The following is an 18,049-nucleotide window of genomic DNA, read 5'->3' on the forward strand; positions in this document are numbered from 1 at the left end:
TACACGAAAACATTACAAATAATGTATTAAAAACAATAGTAATAGAAAAGAAATACTAAGGCAACTCTCAAAAGATTGTGCTAAAGCAAAAAAATGAAATTTTTTTTTGTAATTGAGCATTTCAAATAATACAGAAAATGTTAATTAAAACTTTGAAATGCTCAATATACATCTATACACAGAGTGCAATAAACTGTATTTATAACAAATGCCTGCTGTTGTGTCTGTGTTACAGTTTCACAAACAAACAGAAACATTCTTCAGACTATGTGAAAAACTGTCGCCTCGTTTATAGCCAAGTGTTAATTTGGAAAGCAAAGTTTGCATTCAGAAATTAAACCAGCAAAGTCTTAACCCAGAATGTCTCATAAGGTTATTATAAATCAAAAAGAGAGGACGCAACAGAGAAAGACAAGCGTGGAGAGAGGGAAGAGATAGAAACTTCCACTTCTTTTTGCACAGAAAAAATAAATTCAGTGCATATTCATTATGGACCACGGCCATAAAATAAAAAGGGTAATAGCCTTTAAAAAGTAATCCATACTTGAAGTGTGCCTTGACTGACACGCGATGGCATTGAAATCACAAGTTTACCCGTGCTCGTGGGTGCAACAAAAATTTAAAGAAACAAAATGGATATAATTTGCTGTTATTAGCCACTGTGTCCGTATAAACTGTATAATATGTACCAAATCATGTATAGTAAAATGTAAAATACGCCAACATTCCAATGAAGAAGAAAGTAACACGAGATATAGGAATTGCATTGTGCGCATGCGCGGTTCGAAATTCCACCTGGTTCCATGAGTTTGGGAGAGTGTGAGACTCTGCACGTAGCGAATCCCCTTCGCCAGATGTCGAGGAGAAGAGCGGTGTAGCCTCTCAGATAAAGCCCAGCTGCACACCAGAAGCATCGTAAACACAGAAGAGTCCTCCATCCACTCTGAGCTCCTCATCAGCACCACTAGAGCAACATCTGGATCGATTCACTGTTTCTCTGCCGCGCGTGACAGCCTGAAAGGTACGAGGTTATTTGCTTTCCAAGTTTGATTTGTTTTATTTATTTATTTGTTTGTTGTTGCAATGACTTTTTAAATCGACAGAGCAAATGTAATATTATGCATTATGGGCTACCTACATGGAAAACTTTTTGATATTAAAAACTCCTGATGCGTATAAAAAAAAGTATCGGGCAGGATTTTCTTCTGGCTGAGAAAAAGTGCCGACCGGACGTGCACGAGGTTATCTTGCACTCAATCTTCAATGTAGGCTACGCAATAATATAGTCACAATAATAAACTAACTAAATGTGCATTGACTGAATACTTTTAGCTCATTAAGCACGACTTAAAGTCAGTCTCCGGATCTCATTTGAGATATGACAAAGTCTCCGTAGATATACGTTTTTATTTTCGCTATTACGACGAATATGTTTTTGTTCTGAAGCGGATATCAATGTGGACAAGTCAAAAGCACGTTACATATTTTGCAGCGTTGTTGTTACAGTGTTTCTCTGCGTCAAGCACGCGTAACGTCGCAGCGTGCGTCTCGATGACTGGAACACTGCTGCAGTGAGTATTCCGTGTTTGAAAAAAAGAAAAAGTCCCACCCGCCCTATTGCGCAGATTTTTAAAAACTTTTTATTTGGCATCTGTTATCTGTGAACCTTTTGAAGAGTTTGCAGTCACTTCTCTTGCTCTCGAGGGGGCGGAGCGAAGACGTGGCAGTGCGGTCTGCACCGAATGAACTGCGTTTGGCTTCCATGCTGGACCCTCACGAGCTCACGAACACCACTGTATGGTCTTTCCTGTAATTATGCAGGACCTTTTGAACTTTTGACAATCTAAGGAATGTACTCTATGAAATAATTTCTTTTCGCATATACAAGACAAATATGAAAAAAAAAAAAAAAAAAAAACAATGACAGGGTGTCTAAAAAAGGACGGTAAAGCTAGTCATTGCTAATTTAAGGACTTAATATTTACATTAAATGAGAGTGTCTACTCATTTTGAAATTATTATAACTGATTATGATTATGACAATTACTCCAATTAATTGCTAATACTTATTCTGTTATACTGTACATGATGTGTCATTAACATTAGCCAAGAAGCCTTCTGTTGTTCACATGGTGGTTTAGAAGTTCCTGCAGAGCACATGAGCAAACACAGCGGACCAGGTCCCGTTAGTTTGGTGCCTTGAGGGCCTCTTTTTTGTTTGCATATCTCATGTGTCAGATGCCTTTTGCATACCATGACACATTTGCAGCATATTAAACTCAGATTTACATTTAACCTTAACCGTGAGAAGTTATAACCCCCCTTAGTGCTTAGAGTTTAAGCTTAAGAATGATACTTTGTTTTTATTTATGTATATTAAACATATTAAAAGTTTATTAAAATATGTGATGGGGAAAAGGCGTTAAAAAGTGCACCAAGTGTCCCTTATAGTTAACAGGCTATGATGCAATAGTTTTTACTAATAAAGCAAATAGTGCTTGTGATAATGTGTGTTACACTTGAGTGGATCTCATTGTGTGGAGTTTGTCAGGGCATTTGTCCAATGAGGCGTTCTCTTTGCTCTAAGGCTTACCCCTGGTTGCCGTATTTGTTCTTTTCAACAAACAAATGTGACATCTTGTTTATACACGCTGACACTGGCTTAAACACATAAAAGGGATCTTCCCATAGGCCCAGCGGGATGCTCTTTGTTTGCTCTCTGGACGCCACATTTGTGCCAAAATTCTGAGCCATCAGTGACCAAATGCAGCCATCTGTATTCCATGTATCCAAATGGGAGTGCACTGGGGTTTATGGCAACCAAAACCCAATTTTCCAATGTATTTGTTTGCATTTTAAGCATTTTATCTGTTTGTGTGAACACCTCAAAAGACAGAAATAATAAATTCTTCCGATATTGTCAGGAAGATGTGCAATGATGTGCAATGCATTGTTAGATGTATCACATTGACACTGTCTGTTTCTCTCAGGATGGCATTGTCTTGGTTCCTGTTGAGTTTCCTCTTCCGTTCCCTGTACGCCCACAATGATTTCTTCACTTCTATAGGTAAGATGATCTTCCATTGTGTTGTTCTGCCTTGTATCCATTTCTGATTAGGCTATACATCTTGCCAAACATATGAAACATGCAGGAAGCATCTATCTATCTATCTATCTATCTATCTATCTATCTATCTATCTATCTATCTATCTATCTATCTATCTATCTATCTATCTATCTATCTATCTATCTATCTATCTATCTATCTATCTATCTATCTATCTATCTATCTATCTATCTATCTATTAGAGTTTCGTTTGAGTCTGAGGGGATTTCATAAGAAGAATTTTTATGCCAATCAATGAACAAAATAGATATACTCCCATAGCAAAAAAAAAAAAAAAATAGTAGCCTACTTTTACACAACTGAGCTGGACTCCCTTAATGCATAGTGGCCTTTGGGAGAGACCATTTAAAAAATCACTTTTGATACACCCAAGTAATTCCAACCCATGTACATTTTAGTTTGATGCTGTTATCTATACATGGCAATTTCAGTAAACAATGTGACTATGTTTAACAAAATTGTCATTGAAGCTTTGTGTAATGTTTAGTCTTCTGTTTTGACATTTGACTTTTTGATTTGTAGGCCAGATGACAGACCTACTGTACACAGAGAAGGACCTGGTAAAATCACTAAAAGAATACATTAGACAAGAGGAGAACAGACTAGAGCAGGTCAAAGAGTGAGTAAACACACACACACACACACACACACACACACGTTGTGTTATATGGGGACTGTCCACAGACATAATGATTTTTATACTGTACAAACTGTATATTCTATCACCTTAGATAGAACCCTACCCCTAAACCTACCCATCACAGAAAGCTTTCTGCATTTTTACATTTTCAAAAAACATCACTTAGTATGATTTATAAGCTGTTTTCCTCATGCAGAACCAAAAAAATGTCACTTCAATGACAAAGATTTTGGATATTGCCATCTTTGTAGGGATATTTTGTCCCCATAATGTGGGGTTTACCTGGACACTCACACACACACACACATCTACATGGGTAGATGTGATTGTCATTTACTTTACAGATCATTTCATAAAAATGTGTTTCTTTTTGGTAGTCATTTGATAGCTCATTGATAGCTGGTGAATACTTTGTTTCTTTACCTGCATCAGGTGGGCTGACAAACTGGACTCACTGACGAACACAGCCACGGAGGACCCAGAGGGATTCCTGGGGCACCCGGTCAATGCATTCAAACTGATGAAAAGACTCAACAGTGAGTGGGCCGACCTGGAGAGCCTGGTGCTGAAAGACACCACCAATGGTTAGTGACAGTCACTATCAGAGTAATTATTTATGTATACATAAGATATATTTATATAGTTACTGTATTTTACTATCTCAAGTGTTGCATAACGTGAAGCTGTTTTTGAACTGATATCTGACTTATTATTCATTTGCTAAAAATGACTGATTTGTATTTACCAATCAAGTCCTTCTTTCTACATGGTTCGGAAACAAATAAAACATTTTCAGGTTGAATTTTTTGCAAAAATAACAGTATTATCTGACATACTCTACCAATTAAAAGTTTGGGGTTGGTATGATTTTTTTGGAATGCTTTTGAAAGAAGTCTTACGTTCACCGGGGCTGCATTTATTTGATCAAAAATACAGTAAAAAAGAAATGTATATTGTGAAATTTAAAATTGATTTAAAATAACGGTAAATATAACAATTTAAAATAATGATTTTCTATTTTAATATGCTTTAAAAAACCATTTATTCCTGTGATGGCAAAGCTGAATTTTCAGCATCGTTACTCCAGTCTTCAGAGTCACATGATCCTTCAGAAATCCTACTGATAATAATAATTTCTGATTTGGTGCTAAAGAAACATTTCTCATTAATATCAATGTTGAAAACAGTTGTGCTGCTTCATGTTTTTGTAGTAACGGTGATCATTTTTGTCTGTATACTTAATAGAAATAGAAAGTTCAAAAGAGCAGCATTTATTTAAAATAGAAATCTTTTATAACCTCAAATGTCTTTACTGTCACTTTTGCTCAATTTATTGCATCCTTGCTGAATTAAAATATGAATTACTGTAAAACAATGTACTGACCCCAAACCTTAGAACAGTACTGTACTGTTACTGTTATGTATGATTTTTGTCATACTAGAATTATTTGCATAAAATGTCTCTATATGTGTTATAAACGTCTTAAGCTGTTGTAGTCCTCAAGATCAAGCCTCTCCTCTCTGTTCTCTTTTGTAGGGTTTATCTCTAATCTGACTGTCCAGAGACAGTTTTTCCCAACAGACGAGGACCAGACAGGAGCAGCCAAAGCTTTGCTTAGATTACAGGACACATACCAGCTGTCTGCCAACACCATCTCTAATGGAGACCTGCCTGGTGAGCGACTGTGCATGTCTATGTGTTTATGCATTCCAGACCCTTTGAAAATATTTATCAAGCACATTGCATTACCACGGACTGCGTGAACTCTTCATGCTGTGTCTGTGATAAGTTGTTTTTATATTTCTTTAGAAATTCTTTAAAATGTTCCCATGGGATAGAGTGATAATGTCTGTGCCATTTTAAAGAAATGTACACACACCACTGTCTAGTTGTTTACACCTGGAGGTGATGTGTGTTTCAAATGTCTCCTGTGACTACTTAACCGCAGATGGTTATTTAGAAAATGAACCCTTGTTGTAGTCGAATGGTTGATTGACAGGTGGGAAGGCTGTCCTTTGTAACCGCAACAAAATAAATATCTTAAAAAACAACATTGAAATCATATTAGTATCATGATAGTTAGAAAAACGCTACCGAATATATGACATCCAATTAAGAGACCATTTGTTTTTGTGCGTCCCTTTACTGGTGTGACCTCAGGTGTTGTGCACAAGAGCCGGATGACGGTGGCAGACTGCTATGAGCTGGGGAAGATTGCTTACTCTGAGGCAGATTACTATCACACAGAGCTCTGGATGGCTCAGGCCCTCACACAGCTGGACGAAGGCGAGGAATCCACCATAGACAAGATCACAGTTTTGGACTACCTCAGTTACGCCATCTACAAGCAGGGTGAACTAGAGCGAGCCCTCGAGCTCACCAAGAGGATGCTGAAGCTGGGTAAAAAAAAATCTCAAACTAATCATTTAATAACATGGTTAAATGCAGTGCTATTTTAGTGTTGTTTATATATTATAGAGTATTTATTATGATTTTGAATGAGCTTTTATTTTTATATTTTTAAAAGGGTAGTTCACCCTAAAATTAAAATTAAGTCATAATTTACTCACCCTGGTGTTGTTCTATTGCCATATGCCCTTTATTGCCGTATACACAAGTATTACAGAATGATCTCATCCGACCTGTGCCGTATATCACAAGTGTTCTGTGGGTATACGATAAGGTTTAATGCAGAGTTCCTCAAACTCGGTCCTGGAGGGCTGCTGTCCTGCAGAGTTTAGCTCCAACACTGATCAAACACACCTAGCTAATCAATGTCTTCAGGATCACTAGAAACTCACACCTAGGTGTGTTTGATCAGGGTTGGAGCTAAACTGTGCAGGACAGTGGCCCTTCAGGACCGAGTTTGAGGAACCCTGGTTTAATGAAATCATCTTGATTTCTTTCTTGATTTCTTACAACTTGTGTGCTTTTTCTGGGTGAGAAAGAGTGAACTGTGGCGCTAATAGAGTCTCATGAATGCACACTTCATGCAGCCGTGCAGAGAAGACCCCAACAGCCAAGGTCAAGAATTGAATTAAATAATACATTAAATTTCGGTTTGTTTTTTCTCCAAACCCTGTCGTATACCCACAGTACACTTGTAATATATGGCACATGTCACTTGAGATCATTCTGTGATACTTTTGCATACGGCATTAGAACAACACCAGGGTGAGTAAATAATGACTTATTTTTAATTTTAGGGTGAACCAACCCTTTAAGTTTTAGTAATTATGTTATGTGCATTTTATTAGTTTTTTACATTTCTGTTTAGCTCTAATTAATTTTTATTTCAGTTTTCGTTTTAGCAATTTGAGTTTTTTAAGATTAAGGTTTTTTTAATCTAATATTTATGTTTTATTTAAGTTTTATTTAATTTAATGAAAATTATTTGTAATTGTTTTAGTTATAGTTAACAATAACAACACTCGTTGTTGTTATTGTTGTAAATGTAATCATTAAATCTTAAAATGAATATACATTTTTCACAAACTCACTGTAGCATTTAAAATAATTGAGTTTTATTTTTTAATGTTTATTTTTTATTTATTTAGTATGAAAATAATTATTGGCTTATTGGGAACAGCCAGAATTTCAGTACATATATATATGTTTTTTAGTTTATTTTGAGTAGCCTACATAGAAAATAGCCTCCCATTCTATAAAATGAATGAATGAATGAATGAATGAATGAATGAATGAATGAATGAATGAATGAATGGAACAACTTGTATGGCTTTGTAAGGAAGGACAATGGTGGAGCCAATTAACTTACAAGAAATTATGACTGATGACACTATGATAATGATATTTCTCCAAACTTACAATTGCCTATGTGTGAATCTCAGACCCAGATCACCACAGGGCCAATGGGAACCTAAAGTACTTTGAGTTCCAGCTGGAGAAGCAGAGAACGGCAGAGGCTGAGAAGAAGGAAGTGGAAGATAAAAAAAGAGAGAAGAAAGTGCTGGACAAACGTGACGCTGAGAGGAAACGGTCCAAAGACCCTCTGCCAGAGAGAAAGAAATATGAAATGCTGTGCAGAGGAGAGGGAATAAAACTGGTGAGTTTTATTCCCTCTCCTCCCCCCCTTACTTTTTACATGTTTTAAATTTTCTCTCATATTCTTTCTTTTGCTTACTTTACTAGACCCCACGCAGACAAAGCCGCCTGTTTTGCCGTTACTATGATAACAACCATAATCCACTGTTGCTTTTGGCTCCAGTGAAGCAGGAAGATGAGTGGGACCGCCCACGTATTGTCCGTTATCATGACATCATCTCTGACAGTGAGATCGAGACAGTGAAGGAGATGGCAAAACCCAGAGTGAGTTGGACTTACTGAAGTTATGCTGTGTTTTGCAGTTTGAACTTGTGATTTGGTTATTCTTTTAAGGTTTTTTTATGTATTTACTGTATTTAAAAAAAAAAATTATTACACATTTTAAATGAAAATGTATGCATTTTTATTTAAAAAAATTGTTTTAGTATAAATCTTCCAGACAGTGACTTGTTTATGTGGACCTTAACCGCGTACAACACCTTTTTAGTTTTTTGCAAATATTAGCTGTCATTACAATTTTTGTAGATAGCTTATGTGACTGTTGAATCATAAAACATACTTTTTGAAGCTCAAAAGTCAAGTTTATAAGCATGAAATAATGATGTGAATAGTTTTAAATGCTAACAGAAATCGAAGAATATAGAAGTAGTCTATTAATTGTATAAGTTTTTGAGTTTGAGTAACTTTATTAACTTAGTAACTTATATATAAATGTAGTATTTATGAGTGAGGGGTTGAAAGTGCTTTACAGGAGCCTGTGTGTAATCCATATGTGGCTCCTCAGCTCCGTAGGGCTACTATATCCAATCCCATCACGGGCGTGCTCGAGACCGCCCCCTACAGGATCAGTAAGAGGTAAGGCCATAAGTGTGGGAGTCTAGATAGAACACCGCCAAAAAGACGAACCGTCATGCCTTAACCGATCCCTAGAACCTGAGAACTCCTTAGCAGAAACAATGCAAAACACTGCAAATCATAAATCACAATTGTTAAATCAATTGCTATAAAAAATATATATATTTTTTTTAAATAACTAAAACAGAGAATAAAAACTCACCCGCCACTTTATTAGGTACATCTGTTCAACTGCTCGCTAACTCAAATATCACATGGCAGCAGCTCAATGCATTTAGGCATGTAGACATAGTAAAGACAATATGCTGAAGTTCAAACTGAGCATCAGAGTGGGAAAGAAAGGTGATTTAAGTGACTTTGAACGTGGCATGATTGTTGGTGCCAGACGGTCTGGTCTGAGTGTTTCAGAAACTGCTGGTATTTTCACGCACACTTTCACGCTACTTCCAGCGGGATAACGTGCAATATCACAGTTCAAATCATCTCAAACTTGTTTCTTGAACATGACAATGTGTTCACTATACTCAAATGGCTTCCACAGTCACAAGATCTCAATCCAATAGAACACCTTTGGGACTGCTTGATGCTATCATGTCAATATGGACCAAAATATCTGAGGAATTTTTTCAGCACTTTGTTGAATCTATGCCACAAAGAATTAAGGCAGTTCTGAAGGCAAAATGGGGGTCCTACTCTGTACTTGCGAGTTTAACCTAATAAAGTGGCTGGTGAGTGTATATATGATTTCTTTTTCTTTTTTATTAATTTAGAGCATACTGAAATCTAGAATTTAAAATATTTCATTGCATATTCACAGGCACTAGCTGTGACTTGTAACTTTGTAAACGCAAAATAGACATTGCATTCATGCTGAGGAGTTTTCCGCCTTGTCGTCTTTTTTTCATTGTGATGGATAAAAAGGTAAAAAGACAGAGTAAGCAATGCTCTACTTTGTTACTTTTCCTTTCTGTAGTTGTCATGTGCTCTGTGTGGAGGGCTTGAACAGGGACAGAGTGATTCAAAATTATAATTTGAAACTTTGGGATTTTGTAATTCAAGGATTTATGTTAACAACAAAATTACCTTTAAATTATTAGAAATTTTGCATCACTGCTGGTGTACAGTTCTGTCCCTGTTATTTACATGGCTTCAGTTCAGAAAATGATACTAAAGCGACTTCTCTTTCTCTCTCCCCCCTTTTTTTCCCTCTCTTTTATCTGCACTTATTCTGTCCATGTCCTTGTGCTTTTGTGTGTTCTTGCTCCTCTTTCAACTTTCCCTCTTTCTTTCTCCTCTTTGCTTTGTGTAATGGTGAATAGCTAAAGCGAGCCACTGTGCACGATCCCATTACGGGAAAACTCACCACTGCCCAGTACAGAGTCTCCAAGAGGTAAGGGATCAAAAGTCAAAGGTCAAAACATCCTATCCAAAACCATCATCATCTCTAGAGAGCTCCCCTGTGAAATGGAGATTCATAATGTGTGCCAAAATTTTAAAATCCAACCTTCACTTGGCCATAGAAGTTTTGGTGACTCACTTTCACAGGCAGCAAATGTTAGAGTCTTTCTTCTACTACAGTCCTCTTAATATTAAGACTATCTGAAATGTTTGAGAATCGATAAATGAACAGTTGTGCACACATACAGAATTGCGCCTTAGTCTCAGTCTCTGCATGAGCAGCCGTTTGAGTCTGTGAACTAAAATAATTTTTTTAATAGGCTATACATAGTTCTATCGTCTCCCTCATTTTTCCTCCCACACCAGAGTGGTTTAACTTATCCTAGTTATTATGAGTGTGTATGTTTGAGAACGCACGTCCCAGCACAGGCAGACTGGGTGGAGTTGCTGGAACACTTGAGGGCTCCTTTCACACCAAAAGCTATGAATGTGTCAGTTTGTGAGTTTAAGACTTCAAACATTATGTTGAGAAGATAAATATATTAAAATAAATGGTATATACACTACCATTCAAAAGTTTGGGTCAGTAACGTTTTAAAAAAAAGTAATACTTTTATTCTGCAGAAACATTAAATTGATCAAAAGTGACAGTAAAGACATTTATAATATTACAAATGATTTCTATTTCAAATGTGGAACATTCATTCATCTGTGATATTCATTTCACAATAGTATTGTTTATAACTGTATTTTTTTGATAAAAAAAAATGAGCATGAGACTTTATAAATAAGCATGGAGCACCCAAACTTTTGAACAGTGCTGTATACATATTTTATTTAAATCAACGATGTAGGTGTCAATTAGCAATGATTTTAAATGGAAATCATGTTAGAAATCATGGTTAAGATGAATGTTTAATGTTGATTTGCAGTAACCGAGGGGCCTCTCTCTCTCTCTCTCTCTCTCTCTCTCTCTCTCTCTCTCTCTCTCTCTCTCTCTCTCTCTCTCTCTCTCTCTCTCTCTCTCTCTCTCTCTCTCTCTCTCTCTCTCTCTCTCTCTCTCTCTCTCTCTCTCTCTCTCTCTCTCTCTCTCTCTCTCTCTCTCTCTCTCTCTCTCTCTCTCTCTCTCTCTCTCTCTCTCTCTCTCTCTCTCACACACTCTCTCACACACACACACACACACACACACACACACACACACACACACACACACACACACACACTCACTCACTCACTCACTCACTCACTCACTCATAATCCTGAATGAGATTAGTGTTTGCTGAATTCCTTTACTCTGATATTCTCTATGAGGAATGTGAACTCATTTTGCTGCTTGCTGCCTCCTCTTTCTTTTTAATTTCTCTTTCCGCCATTCATCGCTTCCCCTGCCGGTTTGTCTTTATCACAATCAGACTTTTTCACATTTATAACTAAATAAAATAAATCCAACTTTAGAAATCTTGTCACTGAAAACAGGATGTGAAAACGTCTGAAAATCATTCATGTGCATGGTGTGGCATGAGGTTGGTTTATCATGTATAATGGAATATGAATTGCTTTTGTATATAGTTGTTTCACTTTTCTTAAATTTCTAGTCTTTTCTCCCCTCATTCTAGTGCTTGGCTGTCTGGATATGAGCATTCTACAATTGAAAGGATTAACCAGCGTATCGAGGATGTAACAGGCCTGGAAATGGACACAGCAGAAGAGCTGCAGGTAAGAGGAACTTTTACACAACCAGCCAATCAGATGCTTTTAGTCAGACGACTCATTCGTGTAACAAGAATCCAGCTGTTGTAATGTTGCTCTGTTAAAAAGGTTGTCATAAGCAATGTTTTTCATCTCAGGTTGCAAATTATGGAGTTGGTGGTCAGTACGAACCTCATTTTGACTTTGGAAGGGTGAGTTCCTGTGTCTTTCTTTCACAGATAAAAAGACACACATCAGCACTATAAATCAGCGTAGGATTATTAAATTGTTTATGAGTACCATTCAAAAGTTTGGCGTAAGATTTAAAAAAAGAAAATGCATGTCTTTTTCAGCATGTCTTCATTAAATTGATCAATAGTGACAGTAAAGACATTATAATGTTATAATGTATACTTTCTATTCATCAAAGAACCCTGAAAATCACAGTTTCTACAAAAATATTAAGGAGCACAACTGTTTTCAACATTGATAATAATAAGAAATGTTTCTTGAGCTCCAAATCAGCATATAAGACTGATTTCTGAAGGATCATGTGACACTGAAGACTGAAGAATGCAATTATATTCACAATATTACTGTTTTTACTGTATTTTCGATAAAAATAAATGCAGCCTTGGTGAGCATATTTTTTAAAACAGACCACAGACTTTTACAGTTTTTCTCGATTGTTTACACACATTTTCTGGTACTTGAGACACAATGACCACAACATGTAACTCATTCACCAACCCCCTGAGCCAATTCTGCTAAACTACAAGCACAATTCCTGCTTTACACTCAAATTACAGTTCTAAAACACACTTTTTTCAAAACACTACACACAATTCTCTGCTTTTGGCACAATTTTCATGCAGAAAATCTCTTGTTTTCTCAAGGAACACACTGCCATTCAAATATGCACACTCACTCTTCACATGGGCAAACACCCATCACAGAGTTTTACAATTAGCAATCAGAGCTTTAGCATAAAAGGGCAACAGGTGAGCTCTTCAATGAGCAATGGATGCCAACATTGGATTTTATTTTTTATTACTGTAACTGTATACAGTAAATTCTTCTGTTGTTTTGTATGTAGACCACTGTATGTACAACTTTGTGTTGGTTGGGATGTACACTGTGTACATTGTTTTTGTGGGAAAAATAAAATATATTCGTTACCGTGTATTTGTGTGTTCTGAGTATAAAAACAATATTCTCAGATATTTTACAACACACTTATGTATGTACTGTCTGTAGAAAGTGTAACACTGAACAAAAAAAGGCCTAAATCATTATGATGAATGGAGAAGAAGTGTTTTACATTGAGAACATCAGTGTTCAACTGGTTCTTATAAATGTCTATTCATATGATGGTTTGTGTGTGTCATTTGAAAACAAAATACCATTTTGAGAAGAAATAACATTGTTTTGAATGTAAAGTTTAATTTTGCAGGAGAATTGAGGGGTTTTGCCCATTGTGTGTGTGTTTTTGGATTTGTGTGTAGAGTTCTGAGAATATGAGGCATGCTTTCAGAAAATGTGAGTAAACAATCGAGAAAAACTGTAAACAGTGGGGTAAGCTTGTGTCTTGAGTTATTTTTAATTTAATTTTTACACTGTGTTCTTATAAACAGAAAGATGAACCAGATGCCTTTAAAGAACTGGGAACAGGAAACAGAATTGCAACTTGGCTCTTCTATGTGAGTAAATTGACTTTGACGTGCAGACACACATATATCAATGTCAATCATAACTGTCAACATTTTATGCTATTTGACATGATTTATCACATATCTGATTTGCTTGTTTGCTTGTAAATATGCTTGTTAAAATGCTTGCAATAAAATGTAAAGCAATATAACATAATAGCAGTGGCGGGTGCAAAAAGTCACACTCTAAAAGTGTGGGTGGGCTGGAATAATATCAACTTGGGAGAAAAAATTTATGGGCAGTAATCTCCCATGACTTTAGCACTGTCAGGTTCCGCAACAAAAGACCTAAAAGCTAATTCAAATCAACAATGCTTTATTGAAAACCAATCACCAAGTCCAGATCCAGCAACAGGGCTGAGCCTAAAGGGGTGTCCAGGTGACAAAGAGTGAAACCTGTTGATAGATGAATAGTGACCGCTCTGATTGCGGAGTGCGATCACGTGAAAAATTATCAAATCAAAACCACTGTATCACTAAGAGAAATCGCAATATCTGTATCGACAACCAACAGTGTGAGTTGCGCGAATGACGCCGAAGGCTTGAAAGTTGGCAGCCTTGTATGATTTTAGGATATAGTTCAATTGATCTGACAGGGTGGACAAGCTGTCAATCTGGTCCAGGCCCACCCGTAGCTCCGCCCCTGCATTATAGAAATGTTGTATCATCATGACATTATATTATATATTATATTATATTATATTAGCCTGACTACGTCAGATTCAATTTCATTTCGCTTCTGTACTCAGTCTGAGACAGCGTCATAGCTTTCCGTCTTCCTCCGGCCTGAAAACAGCCGGGCCAATCAACGAACAGAGGGCGGGCTGAGAGCCGTGACGAGACGCTGATTGTACCATGGATGCGTAGATTTACTTCACATAATCTGCAAAAGTCGTTCACAGCCATGTTCACTCCGGTATTTCGCTCGATGGTTTTTGTTTTCGCATCATACATGTGTTTACAGTGGAAGTTAGATGCGGCTGAGCATGCGCATAACACACGCCATAACGTTATGTGATTGGCTTACGGGTAACCAATGATTTTAAACTTCAGACAAGCAACCCCCGCGAGAGAGAAAACACTTCTCTATTATGCCATTCCAGACTCTGTCTACGAAGCGAAGTAGCAGAGTTTGGTATTACCAGGCTAACATTATATTACCTGTTGCAGATGAGTGACGTGTCAGCAGGGGGCGCTACAGTCTTCCCTGATGTAGGCGCAGCAGTGTGGCCTAAAAAGGTGAAACGCCACTAAAAATAAATAATTTTCTTAATGTGTAAACTAGTCAATTCATTTTAATATTCACTCTCTCTTACCTTTCAGGGTACAGCAGTATTCTGGTATAACCTTTTTGCCAGTGGAGAAGGAGATTACAGCACAAGACATGCTGCCTGTCCGGTATTAGTGGGAAACAAATGGGGTGAGTATGTGCATGTGTGTGTGTATATATGTGTGTGTGTGTGTGTATTCTCACTTGTTTTATTTTTTTCTACTCTTTTCCTCCAGTATCAAACAAATGGATACATGAACGAGGTCAAGAATTCAGACGACCCTGTGCAGTGTCCGAGATGGAATGATCACTTCTTTTCTTTTCTTATTTCCTGTTCAGTGTCAGTTTTAGACAATATGATGTGTGTTTGTACAAGGAGTGAATGACTGCATCAATCTATGCATTTCTTCTATTGATCAAGACCCAGAAATGTTGTGAGGTTTCTGGGCAGGATATTCCCTGACTGTAGAAACGATGAATATGCATAAATCCAATCAAATATTTTATTTTAGTTATTTATTTAGGGTTGAATTTGAACTCCGTATGTTTCTTTTGCTCTTCCTGTCATGTCTTAAACTCCAACAGACCTCTATTTTTTTTTCATTTAAACATTTACATTTACATTTAGTCATTTAGCAGACGCTTTTATCCAAAGCGACTTACAAGTTAGGACAAAATTAAGCGAGTCATCATGAAGAGGCAAAAACAACAACAACGCAAGAAGTGCTCAAGATACGAAGTTTAGGCATTATTCAGAGTAGCATAAGCCTGATAAGTGATGTTTCAAAGGGGAAGCAATTTTTTTTTTTTTTTTTTTTTTTTTTTTAAGAGGTTAAGTGCTCATGGAAGAGATGGGTTTTCAGCTGTCTTTTGAATGTTGTCAGGGATTCTGCATTCCGGATGAGGGTGGGGAGTGCGTTCCACCAGCACGGAACTGTGAATGAGAATGTTCTGGAAAGTGATTTTGTGGCTTTCTGTGATGGAACCACGAGGCGTCGCTCGTTGACCGATCGTAGGCGTCTGGTAGGGATGTAGACTCGTAGGAGTGAGTGAAAGTAGGAGGGAGCTGAGCCTGTGACAGATCTGTAAGCAAGCGTCAATGCCTTGAACTTTGACTAAACCACTAAACCACTGAACACTCCATAAACCTTAATATAATTGTTAAAGAAAACACGGCACTGTGCAAGACCAACGTTTTTCAAGGAAAAGGAAAATAATCTGTTACAAAATTGTTTTTGTAAACCCCTGAAACATTTAAAGTACCAAAGTATTTTTTTTATTCCTGGGGCCAATGCAAACAATGTTTGTCTTTGTTTTGTATTTTGTTTTTTATGTGCGTATGGAAATATTTTTAAGTGTGATAGTTTTTTACAGAAATAAAATCTATGACATCATTTTCAGTTGTCTTTTTTTTTTTGCCTCGTTTTATAAAATTGTGAGATGTGTTAGAAATGTAAGAGTTCCACAACTCTCACACTCTTGCATACTTTTTTCTTACACTCTTGCATACTTACATTTACTTTTTTTCTTCTGATTTTTCTTTTTTCCTCCTCCCTAAAGTAAATAATGCTTTTCTATACAATTCATGATCATACAATACTTAGTTTTGCCACCTCACACAACTTCAACAGCCGACGTTCTTGCATATTGCGCAAACTACAAACCTTATTAGTTACTCCAGTTTTCAGTGTCACATGATCCTTCAGAAATTAATATTTCTTATTATCAATGTTGAAAACAGTTGTGCTGCTTAATATTTTAGCTTTTTTTTTTTTACAGGATTCTTTGATGAATGAAAGGTAAAAAAACCAAGCATTTATTTGAAACTGAAATCTTTACTCTCACTTTTGATAAATTTAATACATCCTTGCTGAATAAAAGTATCAATTTCTTTAAAAAATAATAATAGTAGTGTACACTATATCGTTCAAAGGTTTGGGGTCTATTTAACAATGAATCCTGGTAAAACGGTTTACACTGTTCAAATGGTTTACACAAAAATATTGATCAGCACAGCTGTTCAGCATTGATAATAATCAGAGAAGTTTCTTGAGCATCAAATCAGCATATAGTGAATTCTGAAGGATCATGTGACACAAGACTGGAATAATGATGCTGAAAATTGAGCTTTAAAGGGGTGGTTGATTATGATTTCACTTTTCTGGCTTTAGTTAGTGTGTAATGTTGCTGTTTGAGCATAAGCAACATCTGCAAAGTTACAATGCTCAAAGTTCAAAGCAAAGGAAGATATTTGCTTTTAAAGAAATCGTTTTTTAAGGACTACAACAAACAGCTGGTAGGGACTACACAAGCTTCCTCCTGGGTTAGTGACATCACTAACCCTATAATTTACATAAACCCCGCCCCTGGGAACAAGATTCATAGATTATCATAATATCATGACAGAATATGCTAATCAATGACTAGATGATAACTACACATAAGCTACATAAATTCATCAACTAACCATTCAGAAATGTCCTGTTGCTTCTACATGTTGTCACTTCTTCTTGAGTCTCTCCATCTTTGTCTGGCTCCAGTTTGAACATAAACATTGACAATTCCAGTGCATGTCTGTGTGAGGTAAAAGGACAGGGAGCTCTTGAAGCTCCGCCCCCTGTGCTGAGAGCAGCAGCTAATTTGCATTTAAAGGGACACACACAAAAACGGTGCGTTTTTGCTCACCCTCAAGAAGTGACAATTTTAACATGCTATATAAGAATATCTGTAGGGAATTTTGAGCTAAAACTTAACATACACACTCTGGGGACATCAGAGACTTATTTTACATCTTGTGAAAAGGGCATTATACCACCCCTTTAATCACAGGAATAAGTTACATTTTACAAAATATTCACATGGAAAACAGTGATTTGAAATTATACTTATAGTAATAATACTTAACTGTTTTACTGTATTTTTGAACAAACAAAATGCAGACTTGGTGAGCATTAGACTCTTCTTTCAAAGACAAAAAATCTTGTCGACCCCAAACTTCAGAACAGTAGGCTACTGTAAATTACAGTTATGATGGCCTATGTTCCACCCACTTAAGTTATACCATGGCATATCCTTTCCATATAAGGGTGGTTCTTCAACTACGGGCACTTTTGGCCTTGTGAACTTGATGTAAAAAAAATTGTTCAAATCAAAATGGTCACAGTCTAACAGTTAAATATAACTAGTCTAGTTTAATGATCCATAAGAGAACGCACTTACATTATAAGACAAATTGGTGTTTTTTGACATATTTTCCGATCCGCACTGAACAAATGTCATTTCCATCACATGCAA

General features: G+C 36.6%; 1 protein-coding gene across 1 annotated transcript; it reads left to right on the plus strand.

Moving 5' to 3' along the window:
• The first annotated feature begins 823 nt into the window (after positions 1 to 823).
• p4ha1b (prolyl 4-hydroxylase, alpha polypeptide I b) lies at positions 824 to 16,149 on the plus strand. The gene is made up of 15 exons (XM_081347775.1): positions 824 to 1,021; positions 2,991 to 3,067; positions 3,651 to 3,747; positions 4,201 to 4,352; positions 5,306 to 5,443; positions 5,930 to 6,169; positions 7,621 to 7,835; positions 7,922 to 8,098; positions 8,619 to 8,689; positions 11,704 to 11,803; positions 11,935 to 11,988; positions 13,411 to 13,476; positions 14,656 to 14,724; positions 14,809 to 14,905; positions 14,992 to 16,149. The coding sequence occupies exons 2-15, from the start codon at positions 2,992 to 2,994 to the stop codon at positions 15,060 to 15,062; spliced, it is 1,623 nt and encodes a 540-aa protein (XP_081203901.1). The 5' UTR covers positions 824 to 1,021; position 2,991; the 3' UTR covers positions 15,063 to 16,149.
• The last annotated feature ends 1,900 nt before the right edge of the window (positions 16,150 to 18,049 follow it).

The sequence above is a fragment of the Scardinius erythrophthalmus genome, assembly GCF_964197995.2.
Source record: "Scardinius erythrophthalmus genome assembly, chromosome: 19".
Taxonomy (NCBI): domain Eukaryota; kingdom Metazoa; phylum Chordata; class Actinopteri; order Cypriniformes; family Leuciscidae; genus Scardinius; species Scardinius erythrophthalmus.

What these genes read in the sequence shown, in the direction of transcription:
- p4ha1b (XM_081347775.1), top strand. Translation starts at nt 2,992, where the DNA reads ATGGCATTGTCTTGGTTCCTGTTGAGTTTCCTCTTCCGTTCCCTGTAC. An exon ending in GCTGAAAGACACCACCAATG is followed by an intron (nt 4,353 to 5,305) that starts GTTAGTGACAGT and finishes TCTCTTTTGTAG; the next exon opens with GGTTTATCTCTAATCTGACT. An exon ending in CTCTAATGGAGACCTGCCTG is followed by an intron (nt 5,444 to 5,929) that starts GTGAGCGACTGT and finishes GTGTGACCTCAG; the next exon opens with GTGTTGTGCACAAGAGCCGG.